Source organism: Neoarius graeffei, chromosome 3 (genome assembly GCF_027579695.1).
Source record: "Neoarius graeffei isolate fNeoGra1 chromosome 3, fNeoGra1.pri, whole genome shotgun sequence".
Lineage (NCBI taxonomy): Eukaryota > Metazoa > Chordata > Actinopteri > Siluriformes > Ariidae > Neoarius > Neoarius graeffei.
The window spans coordinates 105,757,527-105,780,960 of NC_083571.1; the positions used below are offsets into that span (position 1 = coordinate 105,757,527).

At 42.0% G+C, this 23,434-nt stretch overlaps 1 protein-coding gene across 3 annotated transcripts in view; it reads left to right on the forward strand.

Moving 5' to 3' along the window:
- asap2b (ArfGAP with SH3 domain, ankyrin repeat and PH domain 2b) overlaps positions 1 to 23,434 on the forward strand; it is a 133,590-nt gene that overhangs the window by 99,924 nt on the left and 10,232 nt on the right. For 2 of the 3 annotated variants that reach the window (XM_060917846.1, XM_060917848.1), the window contains exons 18-26: positions 6,811 to 6,896; positions 6,999 to 7,114; positions 9,515 to 9,582; positions 14,047 to 14,154; positions 16,388 to 16,622; positions 16,735 to 16,824; positions 16,933 to 17,212; positions 18,194 to 18,252; positions 18,409 to 18,497. In XM_060917846.1, the coding sequence (XP_060773829.1) occupies positions 6,811 to 6,896; positions 6,999 to 7,114; positions 9,515 to 9,582; positions 14,047 to 14,154; positions 16,388 to 16,622; positions 16,735 to 16,824; positions 16,933 to 17,212; positions 18,194 to 18,252; positions 18,409 to 18,497 (1,131 nt within the window). The remainder of the gene's footprint in view (positions 1 to 6,810; positions 6,897 to 6,998; positions 7,115 to 9,514; positions 9,583 to 14,046; positions 14,155 to 16,387; positions 16,623 to 16,734; positions 16,825 to 16,932; positions 17,213 to 18,193; positions 18,253 to 18,408; positions 18,498 to 23,434) is intronic. The other variant, XM_060917847.1, reaches the window with a different exon arrangement.

A 23,434-nucleotide genomic window follows, 5' to 3' on the forward strand; every position in this document is an offset into this window, starting at 1 on the left:
CTGAGAAATCACTGAACCTGATTTTATACAGTCTATGGACGTGACGTGACCCTAGTGATTACTGATCGGCTCTCAGTGTCACCTGCAAATAAACCATCACGTTTTAGAAAAGAAAAGAAAAAAACATTCACTTTCAAAGCTGCTTCATAGTAACGAGTAACGAGGACCTTGATAGAAATGTAGTGGAGTGAAAAGTACGATATTTGTCTTTCAGATGTAGTGAAGTTAAAGTCATAAGTTTCCAAAAAAAATACTCAAGTAAAGTACAGATACTCAAAAAGTGTACTTAAGTACAGTACTCAAGTAAATGTACTTCGTTACTGTCCACCTCTGATATAATCAAGCCGGAAGTTTTGTTTGTTTTGATAGCAATCGGGAAAGTTTGAAAAAAGTAGGCAGTAATCGTCATTTAAACTCGGTTTTTGTGCAATACTTCGTTTGGAAAACAGTTTTCAAAATGGCGGCATTGACACTTGACGTTTCGAAGTCTCGCACAAGTCTCGTGACGATCATGCAGATAAGCGACGCCTGCCGTGGACCAAACGAACTAAATTCAACACGGCTAAAAACCGAATAGGCCGGTAAGTATAATATTTAATTGCAATTAGTTGCCAATACGAGTCACGATATAAGGTTACTAAAACCGAAAACGTAATCGAATAACACGTTAATTAAGAAATAAAACAAAGTTTACAATTCTTCAGTTCTCCTTTAAGAATCGAGTGTGAGTGATGTGACGTTTCCATAATTCATCATCATCGCCTTCTCACTCCATAAAGGAGCACAGGCAATCGAGCACTCATCTCCAACACATATGGTTTTGAGAGATCTTTTCGAGCCTACTCCAGATATACCCTTCTTTCCTCATCTCTGCCTCGACATTTCTCCTCAGCGTATTCCTTGGCCTTCCCCGACTGCATCTTCCTGCCTTTTCCATAATTACGTACAATTAAGTAGATTTCACTGATGATCATTTTTGTAGGATAACACAAGGACTTTAATCTTGAACGTATTTAATTTCACAATATTGACATCAGCACTGTTGTTGTAGTTTACACGCAGAAATGTAGAAATGGTTCAAGCTGAATAAGAAACAAACACAAAAAACTTAGTTACAGTGGATATAAAATGTCAACACACCTCTGCTAAAATGGCAGGCTGAACGTGTATAAAGCAGTGGTGCTCACGTCGCTCTTGTATGGCTGCGAGACGTGGACAACCGACCGTCACCACATCAAACTTCTGGAGCAGTTTCAACAACGCTGCCTGAGGTCCATCTGTGGCATTAAGTGGCAGGACAAGGTTTCTAATGTTGAGGTCCTAGAGTGTTGTGGTGTCCCCAGTATGGAAAGCCAGATCATCAAGGCACAGCTTCGCTGGGTAGGACACGTCTCCAGAATGGCAGACACAAGAATACCTAAAGCGCTTCTCTTCAGTCAACTGAGCTGCGGAAAGAGATCAGTAGGCAGACCGAGGTTGAGATACAAGGACGCGCTCAAACACAACCTCGAGATGTGGAATCAACCCTGGGAAAGCACTGCCAAAGTCCGTGCAACATGGCGTAGCACTTGCAGTGAGCGCATCCAGGTCTTTGAGGAGAGGCAAACTGGTCTACTTAATGAGAAGCGTGCCAAGAGGAAGGCCATTAACACCACTTTGTACCAGTGCAGCATACACTATATTGCCAAAAGTATTTGCTCACCCATCCAAATTATCGGAATCAGGTGTTCCAATCACTTCCATGGCCACAGGTGTATAAAATCAAGCACCTAGGCATGCAGACTGTTTTTACAGTTTGGAGCTGGCCCCTTCCTCTTCCAACATGACAGTGCACAAAGCAAGGTCCATAAAGACATGGATGACAGTGTCTGGTGTGGATGAACTTGACTGGCCTGCACAGAGTCCTGACCTCAACCCGATAGAACACCTTTGGGATGAATTAGAGCGGAGACTGAGAGCCAGGCCTTCTCGTCCAACATCAGTGTGTGACCTCACAAATGCGCTTCTGGAAGAATGGTCAAAAATTCCCATAAACACACTCCTAAACCTTGTGGACAGCCTTCCCAGAAGAGTTGAAGCTGTTCTAGCTGCAAAGGGTGGACCGACGTCATATTGAACCCTATGGATTAGGAATGGGATGTCACTTAAGCTCATATGTGAGTCAAGGCAGGTGAGCAAATACTTTTGGCAATATAGTGTACGTGACCGGGCTTGTGGCTCTAGGATTGGTCTCTTCACTCACGAAAAGAGTCATCACTAGTGTTGCCGGATACTGATGCGTTGCCTTTGATGCGAGAATCCATCATTGTAATTTAAAAAAAAAAAGAAAGAAACCAAGATAAATCCTGTCAGAACTTATTCTACCTTTACTGCAAAATTGCAATCTGTACAAAGAAGGTGAAGAAAAGTCAGAAACTGTTTAGGGTAAAAAATAAAAACCACACAAAAACCTGGCTGCATAATTGTGCACAGCCTTTAAAGGGGAACTGAAGGCAAATTTTTTTTATTCTCAAAATTCGATTGATCTCATTTTATTAAATATAGGAACACATTTTTGATCGCTATTTTGTCGCTGCTATAGCAAGTTATGAGTGTTTGAAATATGCTCTGTAATATATCAGTCCATATGTCAAAGCAAAGGCCATAAACGAGATTCGTTGAGACCTGTGCGAGACATCGTAGGACGGAAGTAAAATGTACAGCGGAAATCAAAGCGACCAACATCTGCCAACGTTGTCAAAAGACGCGCGCCCTCTTTCAAATGCTGACGTAATCAAGCCGGAAGTTTTGTTTGTTTTGATAGCAATCAGGAAAGTTTGAAAAAAGTCGGCAGTAATCGTCATTTAAACTCATTTTTGTGCAATACTTCGTTTGGAAAACAGTTTTCAAAATGGCGGCACTGACGCCTGGCTGACACTTTACGTTTCGAAGTCTCACACAAGTCTCGTGAAGATCGCACGGATAAGCGAAGCCTGCCGTGAATCAAACGAACTAAATTCAACATGGCTAAAAACCGAATAGGCCGATAAGTATAATATTTAATTGCAATTAGTTGCCAATACGAGTCACGATATAAGGTTACTAAAACCGAAAACGTAATTGAATAACATGTTAATTAAGAAATAAAGCAAGTTTAAAAATGACTTCAGTTCTGCTTTTAATAATCAAGGATGTGGGTGGGCTCAGAATCGACCAATCACATTCAGTCTCACCTTAAATAAAATAGTAGTTAGTATACATAAACACATCATGCTTTGGCGCTGCTTTTCTTCAGCTGGAATTAGGACTTTAGTCAAGGTGGCTGGACTCATGAATAGCTCCAAATATTGGTCTATTTTGGCACAAAACCTTCAAGCATCTGCAAGGAAGCTGAAGATGAAGAGGAATTTCACCTTTTAGCATGACAATGACCCAAAGCGTACACCTAAATCAACAAGGCAGTGGCTTCACCACAAGAGGATCAGTGTTCTGGAACGGCCCAGCCAGAGCCCAGACCTTAATCCGATTGAAAATCTGTGGGGTGACCTGACGAGAGCTATGCCCAGGAGATGTCCTCGCAATTTGATAGGTCAAACAAAAATTGCCAAGTCCAGATGTGCCAAACTGACACTCTTACCCCAAAAATACTGAGTGCTGTAATAAAATCAAAAGGTGCTTCAACGAAGTATTTGTTTAGGGGTGTGCACATTAAGGCAACCAGGGTTTTTTTTTTAATGATCATCATCTTTTTTCCTTTTTCTCACTAAACAGTTTCTGATTTGTTTTCACCTTCTTTGTACAGATTGCAATTTTGCAACAAGTGTTGCCAGGCAAAACAAACCTCGCCCGGTAGCACTTATGATGAATATGAAAGAAGATATCGTGAAAAAACAACTTTGAACTTTTTGGTGACCTTGACCTTGATTTTGACCTTGTGTGTGAACATACTTGGCCAACATGGTTCTGATTCTTATTTGCACACCGTACTGCTGTCAGCCAATCAAAACACATCTGAATGAATATGAAGATATCACGAAAAAAACGATTTTGACTTTTTTGGTGACCTTGACCGGATGACCCTCAAAATATTGGAGGTTCTATTTGAGACCGATGCCCATCTATCCTGAAAGTTTAATGAAGATTGGTCCAGCCGTTTTCACGTAATATTAACAAACAAAGAAACCCCACAAAAAACAATACCTCGCCCCCTGGTGGACTCCATCCCGGGCGAAGTAATAAAAGTCGAATAAGTTCTGACAGGATTTGTCTTGTTTTCTTTTTTTTTTAATCACAAAAAACCTGCCACTTTAGCAGGGGTGTGTAGACTTTTTTTATATCCACTGTAAATGAATTTACAAAGAAAGATGAGCTTTATAACCTGTAGTTTCACAAATATTTGATAACTCCGAGTGCTTGAAATCGCATGACATGATTTTCCCGCGAAAATACAATGGGATGAATAAATCTCATAAAATGTTTATGAATTAGACAGAAAACGAATTAAATAACAATTAAATGCGTATTGCAAACTGAGATTTGCTGACTTACAAAATTTTGGCCCTTATTGCCACCGCAGCGGTACCCCACAATAATGAAAACAAACTGTCCCTTATCAAAAAGAAGTATACTGTACTTCAAGTTCATTTTGTTAAGTATACTTAAGTTAAAGTATATTTCCTTAAGTATACTTTTGTGGACCAAGTATACTGATATCAAGGTACTTACAGTATACTTGTAAGTAAACTAATCTAATACTTCTTGGGACTAAATTGGCCCACTTTTAGTTTATAAAAAGTATACTTTAAGTCTAAGAGAAGTAAACTTTGAGTATACAACTAGTATTTTTTTTAACTGCAAGTATACCACAAGTAAACTTATAGTTTACTAGTTCTATAGTCCACTCTTTAGTTTACAAAAGCATACTTCATAGTATACTGGAAATATACTATGAGTTTACTTGTTTTATACTTCTAGTACACTTTTTAGTTTACTAAAGTATACTTTGTAGTATACTGGAAATATACTATTGGTTTACTCGTTACACTCTTCTAGTCCACTTTTTAGTTTATAAAAGTATACTTTATAGCATATTGGAAATATACTATTAGATACTGGTTATATACATCTACTCCACTTTTTAGTTTTGAAGTATACTGCAGTTACCCTTCTAGGTATACTATTAGTTTTCTAGCCCGAACCCTTACCTCATGCACACTACCAGTAGACAACTTAAGTGTTTTGTACCTTAAGTTACAATGAAGTTCTAAAGGTAAGAATTCACAAAATAACAACAGATACTCAGGATTAAGAACATATTCATTTTCTTTAAAAATCAAAATTTACTACAGGGCAAGTACACTTAAACATAAGGCACAAATATTTTAACACTTTATTACACTTTTGTTAAGTATATCTTGATCAAAAGTTGAAGTATAAGCTTCGACTTTTCTATATACACTACCGTTCAAAAGTTTGGGGTCACTTTGAAATGTCCTTATTTTTGAAAGAAAAGCACTGTTCTTTTCAATGAAGATCACTTTAAACTAATGAGAAATACACTCTATACATTGCTAATGTGGTAAATGACTATTCTAGCTAAATTCTACTAAATGTCTGGTTTTTGGTGCAATATCTCCATAGGTGTATAGAGGCCCATTTCCAGCAACTCTCACTCCAGTGTTCTAATGGTACAATGTGTTTGCTCATTGCCTCAGAAGGCTAATGGATGATTAGAAAACCCTTGTACAATCATGTTAGCACAGCTGAAAACAGTTGAGCTCTTTAGAGAAGCTATAAAACTGACCTTCCTTTGAGCAGATTGAGTTTCTGGAGCATCACATTTGTGGGGTCGATTAAATGCTCAAAATGGCCAGAAAAATGTCTTGACTATATTTTCTATTCATTTTACAACTTATGGTGGTGAATAAAAGTGTGACTTTTCATGGAAAACACAAAATTGTCTGGGTGACCCCAAACTTTTGAACGGTAGTGTACTTTTCTGTATAAGCCAAGTATACTTTATTAAGTATATCTCTGATGACAAGTAAATAAAAAGTAAACTGAAAGCATACTCTTATTTTTAGTTTAAAAGAAGTACACTAGAAGCACACTTGAATAAACGACACCTCAGCACCATTCACATGAAACGAACGCGCTAGCGGTGTTCTTCCGGCCTTTAAATTTGACGTCATAAACCCGGACCCAAAAAAAAAATCACGTGCACTAACCAAACCAAAGCACAATATTGTCATCTACAATTTTCATGTTGATATTTTAGTGGCTGAAACGATGACGATGCGTTTCTGAGCTGGACTTCGACACTGTGCTTGAAGGACATTACTGTTTTGGCACTGCGTCAAAGCTAATAGGGTTTCTGCAGGCAGAAACGCAGGCACTATTTTTACCTGAAGTGGACATGAAAAGTCCCACTACAGCAATAAAATATGAATGTTGAATGCCACACCCCTGTTAGGCTGCTCCACTTGTGCCAGCGCAAGGTGTGTTTATTTATTTATAACTACAAAAAGGTAACTGAGTGACAAAGCAAACAGTAAAATTGACTCCTGCCCAACCAAACGAGCAATAAGCTGGCAGTGACGGACAAAATTGCACTTGTGCATGCATGAAAATAGACTTTTGAGTCAGAGACCTTCACAAAACAGGACATGAGGAAGCTCTGGTGTGAATATTTAAAGCGTTAATCTGTTTTGCGGTGTCGTTCAGGATAACCAATATGTAATTTGCCTCCCAAAAGTCCCCTGACTTTTAGTCCTTGCCCAAAAAGCTGTACTTATTTGCTGTTCTCATTGATGTCTTTCAATACTCTTACAGGAGCAAGGCGAGACAGCTCTACATCTGGCTGTACGAATAGTAGATAGAAACTCCCTCCATATTGTCGACTTCCTTGTACAGAACAGGTATGGCAGCATTTTTTTTTTTTTTTAAAGGCACCGTTGTGGTTATGTTACACAAGGTGTGTGTGTGTGTGTGTGTGTGTGTGTGTGTGTGTGTGTTTGCAGTGGGAATCTGGACAAGCAAACTGTAAAAGGAAACACAGCACTTCACTACTGCTGCCTGACAGACAACAGCGAGTGTCTGAAACTGTTACTGCGCAGCAAAGCCTCCGTCAGCATGAGTAAGATCTAATATCTGGATTCAAACTAAGACCCCGTCCACACGTAGCCGGGTATCTGCTAAATCGAAGATATTTTTCTACGTTTTGGCCTGTCATCCACATGAAAACACATCAAAAACGAATATTTAAAAAAACTCCGGGCAAAGTGAAGATTTTTAGAAAACTCCGTGTATGCCTTTTCGTGTAGACAGAGATAACCGGAGTTTTGCGTTTTAGAACGTCACAATCTGCGCCAAAAAAATGACAACAAATCTGCCCTGACGTCAAACGTGCGACCTTTGTTTACTGCAGAAGCCAGATTAAGCATGGACTTAAGCTAGCCGCACACTACGGCGATCCACGCGGTACCGAACCGACCCATTTCAGAGCCGACTCCCGACAGGGCACGCACATATCCCCCGACTGTTGACGAGTGCAGTCGCGATTGAAGCGACACGTGACAACTTAATAGCTTTTTTTTTTTTAAAGATATTTTTTGGGCTTTTTTCACCTCCATTGGATAGGACAGCGTAGAGACAGGACAGGAAATGAGTGGGAGAGAGAGAGACGGGGAGGGACCGGGAAATGACCCCGGGTCGGAACCGAACCCGGGTCCCCGGATCCACGGCACGGCGCCCCATCCACCTGAGCCACGACGCCCCCAACAACTTAATAGCTTTGTGATTGGCTATTGGATATAGTCTGGGTGCGATTTGCTGGGGGGGATGGTGGGGATCATCCCCCCCCTCTGGTTTTTATCTCTGCTGAAAAAAAATCCTCGGGGACAACCCCGTCAATAAAACAAACAAACCAAAAAAAAAAAGTTGACATGACAGGCATGTTGTGACACAGTTTTCTATGGTCTACATTGCACTCACTTTCAAAATGACCCGAAGTGGCAGCTTTGATGTTCACGAACGTCCCCAGCAAATAGATACATTGTAGATAATAACAATATCTTTGCGTTCGAAGGGATGCAAACAGCGCGCCTTTTGGCGGATGCCGCCTTTCTCACGGCCGATTTTTTTTTGGGGGGGGGGCGTTGGAGTGTCTGATTATAATTTCAAAGTAAATTCTGTATTAAAATTACTAAATAAGCAAATCCGTTACAGTCCATGAAACAGGAAGTATAAGGATGAGAAAAAAAAACAGGTTAAATCGGAAAGCTGTGCACAATGTGAACTGCGCCATCAGAGCAAACTGTTCATTTAGTATTCATGTATTTTAGTGATTTTCGAGTCACTGTCCATTTAATCCAGAGGGAGAGAAACATCACAGCAACACGACAAGCAATGCGAACTTTGTTGTGTTAGTGTTCGTGTATTTAGTCAGAGAGATAGGAAGATGAATTTACTATCTCTGGTTTAGTGTTCGTTTTCATTTAGTGTTATTCATTTGATATCATCGGATGTTATTGAGCTGTTAGCCTATTGTTACCTTAATTTTGTGACGTTTCATTATTAAAAAAAAAAACATCCCCCCCTTCTGGTTTTTTGACAAATTGCACCCTGGATATAGTTACTGTTAAATCCAACACTTGAAGATGCTACAGGCTGAATTACAAATGACACAACATGGAATATGTAGCGCACTATCTAGGCTGCATGAGCTATTATTTCCAACCTTAAATAGTGCACTTATATAGGGGAGTTAAAGCGATTTGGAATTCAGCCACACAACTTGAGCAGAGTGGCTTTCCAGCCCACTGTGTCTATGGATAAAGCTTCAGTCTATGGAATTACAGTATATACCTGCATTAGGTGCTACCAACACGTATTTCTCACGCTAGAAATTGTGTTTAATGATGTCACGTGTTATATGCGAAAGATATGATTGGCTATTGCTAGCGACTCTCGCCGACCAGTCTGGCTCATGATTAGTTTTTCGAATCGGCTGTGAGATGAGTCGGTACCATCGAAAACTAGTCTTTACGCCTGACTCGCGACTTCAGTTGGCTCGGTACGCTGAAAATCGCCGTAGTGTGCGGCTAGCTAAAGAGTAATGGATCGGAGTAGTGCCTTGAAAGCGTTAATTATTGTGCAGGTGCTATTTACATGTTTAATTTTAGAAGCCCAACTACAGCTCCAAGAGCACAGGAGATGTGATTAGGGAGTAGGATTTGGGGAAATAATGCCATCTACAGGTTTGGAATGCTTATGAATGTGATTGAAAACGCAGATGTTCGGTTATGTGTGGAAGGGATTTTTTTCGAAGACGAGGTGGTGTGGATAAAACATATTTTTATAAACGGAGGGGGGGAAAATGTTCGGTTTTAAAAATACCCGGCTACGTGTGTACCAGGTGTGATTGTTTTTAACAGCAATGTGACGTCCTGTTATTAATCCTGCACAAAAAGCCATTGAGATTTGCTGGATTTACACAAGTAAACAGTACATAAACTAATGCACTTTATGTCTCTAGTCAATGAAGCTGGTGAGACACCACTGGATGTTGCCAAGAGGCTGAAACACACACAGTGTGAGGAACTGGTAGGATCACGCATTTATTTAAAAAAAAAAACAACCCAGCATACATTTCAGATTGAGCACAATCACATGCAGTGTTTGATCCAGATGAATCACAAGTCAATTCTGAGCCATGGTTACTGTGCACATGGGTTTCCTTCAGGAGCATCGGTTCTCCCTTATCTCCCAGATAGGAGTACTGGCTGCTCTTCAGTACATTGGCGTCTTATCCATCTCATGGATGCCATGTTAAGCAGTTAAAGCTAGACGGCCTTTCAGATTTTTCAAGTGTAGGTCATAAAAAGAATTTTCCCCGACACCCAATTATTTGTTTAGTGGACCGAAAGCTACTGAATTCGAATCACAGACTTCCAATTTTATTACACTAAGTAACTTTAAAAACGCACATTGATAAAACTTGCTGAATTCGTGCTGAGTTTATCTCAAGAAGAAAAGAAATATATCACAATGGAAAAATAACTTCGTTCCGCCCGAATAAGTTCCAAATCTGTGCTCAAATCAGAATTTAAGGGAGTTGTACTCAATAACATACAATATGACTCGGGTAGTCAATGACATGGACAGGCTTTAATTTTCAAACAAATTTTGCATACACTGTACACACACAATCTTGCCTATAAATACCCGGGGGAAATGATGGGAAAATTGTCATGATTGAAGATGCCACGCCTAAGCCAAAATCAACGTGAACAGGCCATCGGGATGTTGCGTGCCGGAAGTACACAGACAGAGGTCGCCCGGCACTTCGGTGTTCATCATTCGACCATTTCCCGTTTGAGTCAGCGTTACAGACAGACAGGGAGCACCAGGGATCGTCCACGCCCTGGTCAGCCTCGAGTCACGACGCCAGTTCAGGATCAGCACATCAGGCTAGCTCACCTCCGTGACAGATTCCTGACCCCCTCAGTCACTGCTGCTGAGACCCCTGGACGACGCAGACCCAGAATCTCCAGCATGACGGTCCGAACATGGACCAACTGTCACTTTGAATTTTTTTATTGTGAATTAATTCTTGAGTTTGACAATAAATGTCCTTTATCGATGTTTCAAGATGTGTGTGCATTACATACAATATCATAAATTTCAAATATATGCATGGATCTAAAGTGATATCGTGTTGAATTCCATTGTGCGTTTTTAAAGTTACTTAGTATATTATTATTTTTTTTTTTTTAAAGATATTTTTTGGGCTTTTTTTCACCTTTATTGGATAGGACAGTGTAGAGACAGGACAGGAAATGAGTGGGAGAGAGAGACGGGGAGGGATCGGGAAATGACCTCGGGTCGGAATCGAACCCGGGTCCCCGGATTTATGGTATGGCGCCTTAGCCACCTGAGCCACAACGCCCCCAGTATATTATTTTTTAATGAATTTATCTCCACGTGGCCCGAAATTCTCCGCTGTTTTTTCCTGCTTCACCATGACCCAATTCAAGATACTACGTCATGCATGACGTGGTGGGCTTTCCCTGTTCATGCAAGGCATTGTGGGATAGAAATTTGAAACAGGAGAGAAAAATTGAGGAGTGTGCGAATGAAACGACTACAGTAATGGAAAGCGAGAAGAAAAGACGTTATGTTATATGCGACGGAAAGGAAACGCAGGACCAAACTAATAAATATCGGCGCTCGGCGAGCACCTCGGTGTGATCAGCTGTTCGTTTAGCGACAGAATGATGGAACTGTCGGTGCAGTGCACGCTCAAAGGTAAACCTGTAGATGGTGGTAATGCAACACTGTGGATGCCAGCTGCCGTAAAACCCAAAAGAAGAAGAAACCGGTAAACCTGCGCATGCGCGCACACACGGATTTCCTCTGTCTGTTTGACTGCGCGAAGCGAGCGATTTCTTGCACATTATTTGCTTTAATCCCCTCAAATTAAATAACTTCCCAGCCACAGAATGACCTGACGTTTTTAGATATCGCAGAAATAAACCAACCAAATTTCAGAGGGAACTACATTTCGCCGATTTTATGAAATCGAAAGGCCGTCTAGCTTTAAGGATAAGAAATTAACATGAACAAAATGACATAGTGATTAAAACATGCACTATATCCAGTTTCACGTACACTCACTGGTCACTTTATGAGGAACACCATACTAAACCAGATCCCTCTTTGCTCTCAGAACAGTTGCCTCAATCCTTAATGGCATGCCTTCCACGAGTTGTTCATTAGATCTCTGTGTTGATTGCATCCCATGATCGCTGCAGGTTTGTCATCTGCACATTCGTGCTGTGAACCTCCCAGTCTATCACATCACAACTGGATGACTGGTGACTTATCATACTGGATGTCGCCATTATACGTAGGAGATGTAAATTGTGGCCAGAAAGGGATCCACATGGCCAGGAACAATAGTTAGATAGGCTGTGGCATTCAGATGATGCAAGACTGGTATTAAGGGGTTCAATGAGTACCAAGAAAACACTCCCCACACCATTATACCACCACCACCACCACCACCAGCAGCCTGACACAGGGCAGGTTGGATCCATGCATGCTGATGCCAAATTCTGACCCTACAATCGAGATTCCTCAGACCAGGTGACATTTTCCCAATCTTCACCTGTCCGGTTTGCACTGCTGCAACATGATCAGCTGATTGGATAATAGCATGAATGACATCAGTCCATGTACACACCAAGCGGCAACCTCCGGTCCTGAAACGTGAAGCCAGTGTGGGAGTGCTAAAATCTACAGTTCCTCGAATGGCCACTTGAGGCTGGCTCCAAAAGCGAGTCTCGTCTCGTCTCGTCTTGTCATCTTTAGCCACTTTATCCTGTTCTACAGGGTCGCAGGCAAGCTGGAGCCTATCCCAGCTGACTACGGGCGAAAGGCGGGATACACCCTGGACAAGTCGCCAGGTCATCACAGGGCTGACACATAGACACAGATAACCATTCACACTCACATTCACACCTACGGTCAATTTAGAGTCACCAGTTAACCTAACCTGCATGTCTTTGGACTGTGGGGGAAACCGGAGCACCCGGAGGAAACCCACGCGGACACGGGGAGAACATGCAAACTCCACACAGAAAGGCCCTCGCCGGACACGGGGATCTTCTTGCTGTGAGGCGACAGCGCTAACCACTACACCACCGTGCCGCCCAAAAGCGAGTCATTTCCCAAAATAGACCCCTGTGTTAAAATGTCCAACTTTACAGCAAAAACAAACATGTCTACGGCCTGATACAAAAAACGGTATATAGCTAGTTTCCCCCTTCATTACAACTGTATGGGGGGGATTTTTTATATAATTCAGCAGTTTAAATTATATTGAGCCATACATTTATGCATAAATAGGGGCGGGGCCGATTTGAATGACCACTTGGTTTGCGTCATCTTGTTAGCCTGTAGCTGGCATTACCTCAGAACTTGCGTCAGAAAATAAATAACTTATGGAGCCTTGCCTATTTTCGTCTACGAGCTTTCCCATGCAAGCGCAACTTTTACACACTACTACACCTGGAAGTGACTTGAATTTGCTTTTTAGATTGGACTTACCTTTTTTTGATGTATTTTTGATGTAGTCACTGCCGATGAAGTTTATCGGGGTCTCGATTTCAGTAAATTAGGCTTCGGTTGACAATTTGATAACTTACACGCCTGGTGATCTCTACCCCCCCCCCCCCCCCCCCCCCCCCCCCCCCGCAACCAGCCGTTGAGGTTATGGTCCGTATCTTATGGAGTGGCTTCTTTTAGTTTGGCCAGTAGCTTGTATAGCTAGATTGTTAACTTGGAGGTTAGTAGGTGCGTTCCAGCCATACTATTCCAGTGGCAAGGCTTCACTATCCCTGCCCCTTTCTCCATTTATGGACTTGGGCAGAGTCAGGTGCTGCCAAGATGGTGACGCCCGAAGCCTCCTTATTTGTCCTTCAAACCTGCTGTTAAGAAGAAGAAGCCTTTATTTGTCACACGCACACTCAAACACAGTGAAATTCATCCTCTGGATTTAACCCATCTGAAGCAGTGAACACACACAAGTCAGCAATGAGCACCCACATACATACCCAGAGCAGTGGGCAGCTATGGTACAGTGCCTGGGGAGCAGTTGAGGGTTAGGTGCCTTGCTAAAGGGCACTTCAGCCCAAGGCTACCCCATGTTAACCTAACCGCATGTCTTTGAACTATGGGGGAAACCAGAGCACCCGGAGGGAACCCATGCAGACACGGGGAGAACATGCAAACTCCACGTAGAAAGGACCCCGTCAGCCACTGGGCTCGAACCCAGAGCCTTATTATTTTTACAGTCTATAATACACACACATCAGTACACTGATTCACAACAAAGGGCAATTTAGCACAGCCAGTCTCTGTGCTTTTTCTGTTGTTTCAGGGCTTTATTATGGAACCACGATTTCAAGCATTTTATTATTTAAAAAAAAAAGCTTTATTGGTCTTCAGAAGAAATTTTGGGCGACTAAAGTCATTGCTGATTTTCTCTCTGACTCTCTGTGGCAGCTGTCCCAGGCACAGACTGGCAAATTCAATGTCCATGTGCATGTGGAGTATGAGTGGTGTCTGCACAATGAAGACCTGGATGAGACTGATGATGAGATGGAGGACAAGGTGCACAGTGCTCGAATGGTGTTCTCATTCATTCACACAGTTCCTCTATTAAGCAAACATTGTATTTTGACAATCATTTATTGGACATAATTAAGGTATTTAACTGTATATACAGTCGTGGTCAGAAGTTTACATACAGTGACATGAATGTCATCTTGGATATGAAGGTCATGGCAATATTTGGGCTTTCAGTCATTTCTTTGAACTGTTCTTTTTCTGTGGCAGAATGATTGTACAGCATACATCTTTAATTAAAAATAAACACTAGAATTTGGTGCACAAGTTTTAATTTTCTTTGGGTTTTCTGAAATCAACACAGGGTCAAAATTATACATACAACACACCTAATATTTGGGTAAAATGTCTCTGCAAGATTCACCTTGACTTTTGTTTACCATGAACAAGCTTCTGGCAGAATTCTGGTTGGATATTTCACGACTCTTCATGGTAGAATGTTCAATTAAATTTTTGTTTTTTTTCTTGGCATGAACTCGACTTATAAACACGGTCCATATATTTTCAATAGGGTTGAAGTCAGGACTTGTTTTAAGCTTAATGTTAGCCTGCTTTATCCTCCACAACCAGCTCTGATGCGTCTTTGGGTTCATTGTCCTGTTGTAACTCCCAAGTCCCAAGTCGTGTTCAAGTTTCTGATGGCTGATGTTGAAGAATTCTGAGGTAGTCCTCCTTCTTCATTATTCCATCCACTTTGTGCAATGAACCAGTTCCACTGGCAGCAAAACAGCCCCAGAGCATGATGATCCTACCACCACCACCAGCTGGTACAGTGTTCCTCTGTACATGGTGGTCATTGTGGCCAAACAACTCAATCTTTGTCTCATCTGACCATACAGCTTTCCTCCAGAAGGCTTTTTCTTTGTCCGTGTGGTCAGCTTCAAACCTTAGTTAAGCTTGAAGGTGTCAATTTTGGAGCAGGGGGTTATTTCTTGGATAGCAGCCTCTTAGTCCATGGTGATCTGAACTGTAGACAGTGATCCATCAGCTTCCAGTTCATGGCAGGGCTGTGCCATGGTGGTTCCTAGGTTGTTCCTGAGCATCCAAACCAATTTCCTTTCAGCTGAGGGTGACAGTTTGGGTTTTCTTGAAGCAAAGTGGCTTAGCAAAGTGACTACAATAACTTGGATACAATTGTTTGGACTGATCTTGGAATTTACAGTTGTTACCTCCGCCAAGGAGGTTATGTTTTCGGTAGTGTTTGTTTGTTGGTTGGTTGGTTTGTCTGTTAGCAACATTACGGAAAAAGTTATGAACGGATTGGTCTGAAATTTTTTCCAGAGGTGTGACTGGGCACAAGTAACAATCCATTAAATTTTGGCGGTGATCCGGATCACCGTCTGGATCCCGGAATTTTTTTAAAGGATTCTTGGCTGAGGTCTGCGCTCTCCGAGTGCTTTTCTAGTTTAGAAATGGCTCCGAGAGACATTCCAGAGTTGTGTATATCTGCAATCCTCTTTCTCAGATCTGCACTGAGCTCTTTGGACTTTCCCATTTTACTGTGTGTTGGTCAATCCAATGAGTGCTGTAAACAAACCCTTTTTATGAAGGCACAGAGAAGCTACCAGCTGTAGTCAATCATGATCACTAACAGGAAGTTAAGAGACCTCTGCCTTGGCAAGATAAGAGACATTTTGGAAGTTTCAGCACCTCTGAATTAATAATCGAAATGAGCGTATGTCAATTTTTAACCCTGTATGTGTAATTTTGACCCTGTGTTGATTTCAGAAAACCCAAAGAAAATTAAAAACTTGTACACCAAATTCTATTTTTTTTAATTAAAGATGTCTCATTCTCATCTCATTATCTCTAGCCGCTTTATCCTTCTACAGGGTCGCAGGCAAGCTGGAGCCTATCCCAGCTGACTACGGGTGAAAGGCGGGGTACACCCTGGACAAGTCGCCAGGTCATCACAGGGCTGACACATAGACACAGACAACCATTCACACTCACATCTACCGTCAATTTAGAGTCACCAGTTAACCTAACCTGCATGTCTTTGGACTGTGGGGGGAAACCGGATAATTATTAAAGCTGTATGCTGTACAATCATTCTGCCACAGAAAAAGAACAGTTCAAAGAAATGACTGAAAGCCCAAATATTGCATTGACATTCATATCCAAGGTGACATTCATGTCACTGTATGTAAACTTCTGACCACAACTGTATAGTGTGCATCAGCTATGTCTGAATAATTTCACCTTCCACATGGTGCAGCCGATCCCTCAGAAGCGAGAGGACCGGCCTGTAAGCTGCTTCCTCCCAGGCAACACCTCTGCCCAACCCAATATGGCTGCTCTGGCACGGGATGTGGTCAATGCTGTGCGGGAAAAGCAGAGAGGCTTCATCCCCAGCATGATGTGTAATGAGACCTACGGCACCATGATGGATCTCAATCCCCCTTCCCCTGTACTCCCCGTACCACAGCTCCCTCCACGCAACCCTCTCGCTGGTAAGCTCCATCTGGATGGCTTGAAAACATATACATGCTGTATGCTGAATATGAATTATTCATTCAAGTGTAATGATCTCCAGAATACAGCATATGTATGTTGTATTTTCAGGAGCTGGCAACTGGAAGCCTATGGAGACAATAGGGAGGCAACGATCCTCCTCAGACCCGCCCAATCTTACCAGTCCAGAGAACATCTATGGTAAGTGACTGGCCTCATTTTAATTGAGTTTTATCTGAGCGATCTAATGCAGTTTGTTTCGCCAATTCCAGTATGGTATCTCTCTAACTGGTGTTCCCTCTCTCTTAGTTCTTCCTCCTGTTCCTCCTCCTCCGCCTCCTCCTCCTCCAGTTATCAAGAAGCCAAGTGCCCAGGAACCTAAGACCCAAACCAAGAATACCCCTCTGCCTCCAGTGCCACCTGCACCGCCAGTCCCGCCCAGTATTCAAAAGCTTCCGGTGCCCCCAGCCCCCACCGCCCCGATACTTATGGTGCCCCCGCCTCCCCCAGTGCCCCCACCCTCATACAAACCCACACCACCTAGTATACCCATACACCCCAAAGCCCCTGCACTCAAACCCATCCCAGGGTAAGACCACACACACACACACACACACACACACAGGCTTTCGTCTAAACAGGGGAACAGGGGCGCTGCGCCCTCTTACTCTCGGCGTGCGCCCCCTTACCGACTCCGTGAAAACATCCCAGTAACACTACGTGACAATGTGTCTGATCATCAAATACGTTATAATTGCTCCAAAAATATTCCAATCATAGTAGATACACCGCCAGACGGTGCAAAAACAATCCGAATTGGCGGTTTCCAGACTGAGGCGCCATGTTGTTTAGTTGTTTACTTGTCGCGGCTGCTCTCGCGAGATTTGACATGGGTTACATACAAGGTCAGCTGACTTGTAGAGCGAGATTTCTCGAGACTGAATGACCTTTCACCCACCGGCGTGGGAGTTTTTGACAGAAGTAGTTCGCGAGTTGTTTTTGTTGACACTTGGGCATTTAAAGATGTCATCCCGCGGCACGAAACAGAAGAAAGCCAAAGACTGTCCGGGGCAGAAGAAGATTACTTCTTTCTTTTTCAATGTTGACAGACAATTTGTTACAATTTCCCTCTCAGATAGCCTCAGAATGTCCCATTGGAGCATTTTTCAAAGGCTTTGCATGGCGGGGGGGGGGACAACCGGCACCATCCCCCCCCCCCCCCCCCCCCCCCCCCGCCCCCTCGCCATGATGAGCGCCCTCATACTAAATTTTTCTAGAAAAAACCCTGACACCCTTACGTTTATATTATACACTTTAACCAAAGGGTTTCTCAGGAGCTTTTTGGATGTTTAATAGATATAGATTTCTAAAGTTTCTACTTGGAACCTTTTCTATAAACGTATGACCCTCTGTTACAGGATTTTATAAAGAATCTGTAACAGCTGCTCCAGAAAAACACATTTTTGAACACTTTAGGATGCCAGATGGAACTTTTTGAAAGAGTGTCATCTCGTATACTGCTCAGTATTTATTTTTTTTCAACAAATTTCACTCATATTTATGATTTCAGAGCTGAGAAAAATCTTCCCAAACTGCAAAAACACAAGCCTAGGCCTGGTGAAAGAACTGGTAGGCTTCAAATGTGAATAAAATTCAATAGAAATGTGTACATCTTTGCTCAGATATTGGGATAAATTGCATTTTACATCAGATATTGTGTTGTATTGAGATATTAATATTTTTATGAGGTGTAAGTTCTTTATTTCCTAATATTTTTTTGGACAGAAACAGATGCTTCCCTATCAGCAGCAAGTTCTGTACCAACATCACCGCCTGCTCCACCCCCTGTCCCCAAACCTAGAATGTCTCAGGTAGTAAGTCAATACTCCAACAGAGCAGTTTCACTCCTGTTTATCACATGACGGTAACGGGAAAATGAGCGTTCAGACACTTTTGCTTTTATGATGTAATATAATTCCACTTCAAATATGCACACATCATATCTTTTGACTTTGGTATTTGGAAAAATGAACAAAAAATGCATAAACATAAATGAAGATATGCTTTAAAAAAAACGAAATTGATAGAGAGAAAAAATTGCCAACGTTTTGACTAAAGCTGCTGTTATTAAGTTTTTAACAAGTAATTAAGTTTTTGCACCATTGTATATTTGGCCCATTCCTCTTGGCAGATCATCATCACTTCCTCCAAGGTGAGACGGGTCCCTCTGATAGACTCACAATTTTAAAATATTTCATATATTTTATACGGGATTCAAGTCTGGACGTGGTCTGTACCTTGCAAAGCCTCGTCTGTGAAGGTTCTCAGCCATCCAGGTCATAGTAAACCGTGGTCGCTAAAGAAGGCAAGTGGACTTGCTTGAAATTCTTGAAGATGTTTCATCTCTCATCCGAAAGGCTTCTTCAGTTCTGTCTGACTAGTGGGGAGTTCCAGGTATTTATCCTCTAGTGGATCAAAAGCAACCCTAAGGAGAGTCGTTGAGGTCTCATGGGTCGTTGAGTCATCCTGTAGGTCACTGGAGGCTGGGTATGAATGGTGTTAGCAGCCTAGAGAGTCGTTAGGGTGATCTGTGGGTCGTTGGTTCTCTGTCATCACGTGAGTCATTGAAGTCAGCTGAGTCTTGGTGTGGATGTGTATTCAGTTTTCTGGGAAGTGTGCCAAGGACTCTGGCTGATAAGTGGTGTCTCAGACCACCTCGTCTGTTCAGTGGTTGACGAAGATGGCTTCTTTTACTCCTCTTTCAAACCATCGGTCTTCTCTGGCTAGAATGCGTACATTGCGGTCCTGAAACGAGTGTCGTTTGTTATTGAGATGATGATAGACTGCAGAGTCTTGGCCTGAGGAACTGGCTCTCTTGTGTTGAGCCATGCGCCTGTGAAGCGGTTGTTTCGTTTCTCAAATTTACAGGTCCGTGCGTTCCTCACTGCATTGTCCTGTTTGTGTCTGTGTATTCTGTCTTTAGGGTGGACCAATTTCTGCCTCAAAGTGTTACTGGGTCTGAAATGTACAGGAATGTTGTGTTTGTTGAAGAACCTCCTGAGTTTCTCAGATAGTCCAGAAATGTAGGGAATGAAACTGTTTTCTTCCCTGTCCGTTATGTCTCTTTTTCTGGTCTTGACGAAAGCCCAGTTGGGATACCCGCACTTCTTCTGAAGTGCTTCCTTGATGTGGTTTTGCTCCTTCTCTTTTCCATCTACCGTTGTAGGAATGTTCTGAGCCCTGTGATGGAAGGTCCTAATGACCCCCAATTTGTGTTCCAGTAGGTGGTGAGAGTCAAACAGTAGGTACTGGTCTGTGTGGGGGGGTTTCTGGTGGACCTTGGTGCTTAGGCTTCTGTCTTGTTCGATGTGCATGCCGCAGTCCAAAAAGGCTGGGTTGTTTCCACTGATGTACTCCCGAGTGAACTTGATGTTGATATCCACTGCATTGATGTGCGCTGTGAAGGCTTCCACCTCATGGGTTTTGATTTTCACCCAGGTGTCATCCACATACCTTGCAAAGCCTTCTAGAGTTACTTTTGGCTGTATGTTTGGGATCGTTGTCTTGTTGAAAATTCCATCTTCTCCCCTGATTCTGTGGTTTTGGCCAATGGGATGAAATTCTCCTCTAATATGTCCCGGTCCCTTGCGCAGTCATGTTTGCTTTGATGTGTAATACCCCAGTACTGTTTGCACAGAAGCAGCCTCATATCATGTTGCTCCGCCCTCTGTACTTCACTGAGGATGTGGTGCTTTCGGTATAATCCACACAAGCCTTCTTTCTGCAAACAGGACATGCTGAATTATTGGTAAAAATTTCAATTTTTGTTTCTTCTTTTGTTCCAAAAAAACAAAACAAAACACCAGTTTGTCTAAATCAGGGCATTTCAAAGTGTGGGGCACGCCCCCCCTGGGGGGTGCCAGAGTTCTTAAGGGGGGGCGCAACGTGAGGAAAAATAAACCAGAATAAGTTACTATTGCGGACATTTAGTGAACTTCAACTAGCCTTTACCAGAGACAAAATGGATCGATTTTTAGTACCTAAAGCTACAGTGAGTGAGGAGACAGAGTCTGGGCCAAGCAAAAAAACAGAGCCTCCAGGATGTTGCGATTTGCAACTTCAATGCAAATTCAACCAATCCCCGCGAATTCAGGGCGGTGCTGCAATTATATCCAATCACCACAACTTCCCCGCAAATTTGACCAACCGTTGGCGTCGTCTTGAGGTGACGTCGACAAACTACCTTCCGCCTTACTTCCTTGTATACGTTCAAGAGAAGCAGCATGCGCGCAGTGTTGCCAGATTGGGCGGTTTCAAGTGCATTTTGGCGGGTTTTGAACATATTTTGGGCTGGAAAACGTCAGCAGTATCTGGCAACATTGCATGATGTGCGAGTCAGTGTTTATATAGGCTTAAATTCTGTTACTGAAAGTGTGTTATGTTTACAGTGAAGGACTGTGCGCACTTTACATGTTTTTTTTTTTTTTTACTTAATACAAGAAATTAATGGATGCCAACGTTTTTGCCAAAATGGTATTTTATTTTCCATTGTTTAGGCAGCTTCAGCATCATACTGTGAGATTCTGTTCAAATTGTTTTTTTTTTCTTCTATGAAGCCTGAGCCATTTATTTTATTAGTTTATAATTATTGTTTAATTTATTCTTCAGGAGAGACTGCCTGCACACAGTACTAGTATTAATAGTTTTTTTTCTTACATGAAAGCTGAGACATTTATATTATATTTTAAGGTAACTTCATGTTGTGCTGTGAGGTTCTCTGCACTTTAACTTTTGAACCAACAGGTGCATTTGGATAAGTGAAGCCTATTTTTCTGCATTTTTGTAGTCCTGCTAATCTTTTATATTGGTAAAGTTGTTTATAGGACCATTTCTCAGTGTCTGTTTTTTTAATCAATAGTTTTTCAGTAATAACTTAATATTTAACATATCACTCAATTTTAATCACAAAAAGAGAAAATCGCAACAATTTCTCGCAACTTTCACTTCCTCCCGCAATGTAATCGCAACAAAAACCTAAAAAACACCGCAACTTTCATCGCAATTTTTTGGAAAACCCCCGCAACATCAGACATTTTAGCCCGCAACAATCACAAAAAAGGCCCGCGGAATCCTGGGGGACTGGAAAAAGAAGGAAGTATGACCACGATTATTTAAAGTTTGGATTTTCATGGACTGGATCTGAAGATGCTCCACTGCCACAGTGTGTTGTCTGCCAAGAGGTGCTAGCTAACGATGCTATGAGATGTTTAAAATGTGTAAAGCAAGCTGTTTTAAAAAGCACAGATGTTTAAAATGTGAAAAAGAAAAAAATGTGTACAACAACCATTTTTTAAAAATACGAATGGAACATTAAGTATAGCAACAACAAAAATTGTAAGGGGGGCGCTGTTGTTTATTTGCTCTCCGAGGGGGGGCTGACTCTCCCACACTTTGAAAACCCCTGGTCTAAATTCTTTGTTTAAAAGCTGTACTTGTTCTTCTTTTTTAATCTGAGGAGCTGTGCATGGGCTGTATGAAATCTAAATACTTTTCCCGATCAGGTTAATTTTATAAACATGTCTTTTGTTTATTATGAAGCCCCAGAAGGAAAATGGAAGGAAAAAAAAAAGATGTATCCGCAGCATTCAAGATGAACGCTAACGCCAGAACTTGGTGACTTCTGCATGTGGTGACCTCAGTGCCTACCCTCTAGCAAGAAACGACGTGATTAGTCACACAGTCTAGATCCTGTAAATGCTGATAACGTAGCACAATGTTGAATATCCTACAGCTTGCATTGGTAAAACAGTAGGAAATTCTAACACCAGTACATTTTAATGTTGCGTAAACTCTATTTAGAGGTCCGTACACACCAGTTCAGAAATATAAACCTTGCATAACTTTTCAAGAAATTTTATTTTGAGATTGACCTCAAATATAAATACATCAAATCGGTGCTCGACAGTAGCGCAGTTTTCACATAACTGAGAGGAATCTGAAGAGAATATTAGTGCAAAGGGACACACTCATCGCGTGTTTGCCGAACTGACCTGGAAGAACATTGATCTCCTAAAAGTTTTTCTTTTTTTTCCCTCCATATCCCTTCTGAGGTTCCGTAGGTTATACTTATGAATACAAAGAGTTTTTATTCAGTTATAAGTCTAAAGTTATGGGGAAACCATGGCCTAATGGTTAGAGCAGCAGGTTTGGGACCAAAAGGTTGCTGGTTCAATTCCCTGGACCAGCAAAAATGGCTGAAATGCCCTTGAGCAACCCCTAACTGCTCCCCAGCTGCTCTGGGTATGTTGCATATTGCTCTGGATAAGAGCATCTGCTAAATGCCATTAATAACAATAATAAGTGTTGCCAGCCAAAACAAACCTCGCCCGGCAGCACTTATTTTATGCCTACATGTTGATAATGATGATATTTCTCAATCATCAGCTGTCAGGTTATAGTCTTATGAAAATCCATGACCTTGAGTTTGACATTTCAAGGCCAAAGGTCATGGTGCCAAATGAAAGCCCATATGGCACTTCCTATAAGTTGATAATGGTAAATATCTGTCTACAATCAACCGTTTTCAAGTTGCAGTCCTCTGAAAATCCGTGACCTTGAGTTTGACTTTTCAGGGTCAAAGATGATGGCGCCAAATGAAAGGCCATATGGGAGTTCCTATATGCTCATAATGCGTTCGTCCTTCGTGTTCGAAGATGACCATGATGATCCTTTCATCCAGTGCAGTGTGTGCAAAGGTGGCTGATAAGGCCTATCCTTGCACGAAATGAACGCAGGTGAAGTGGATGAGTAG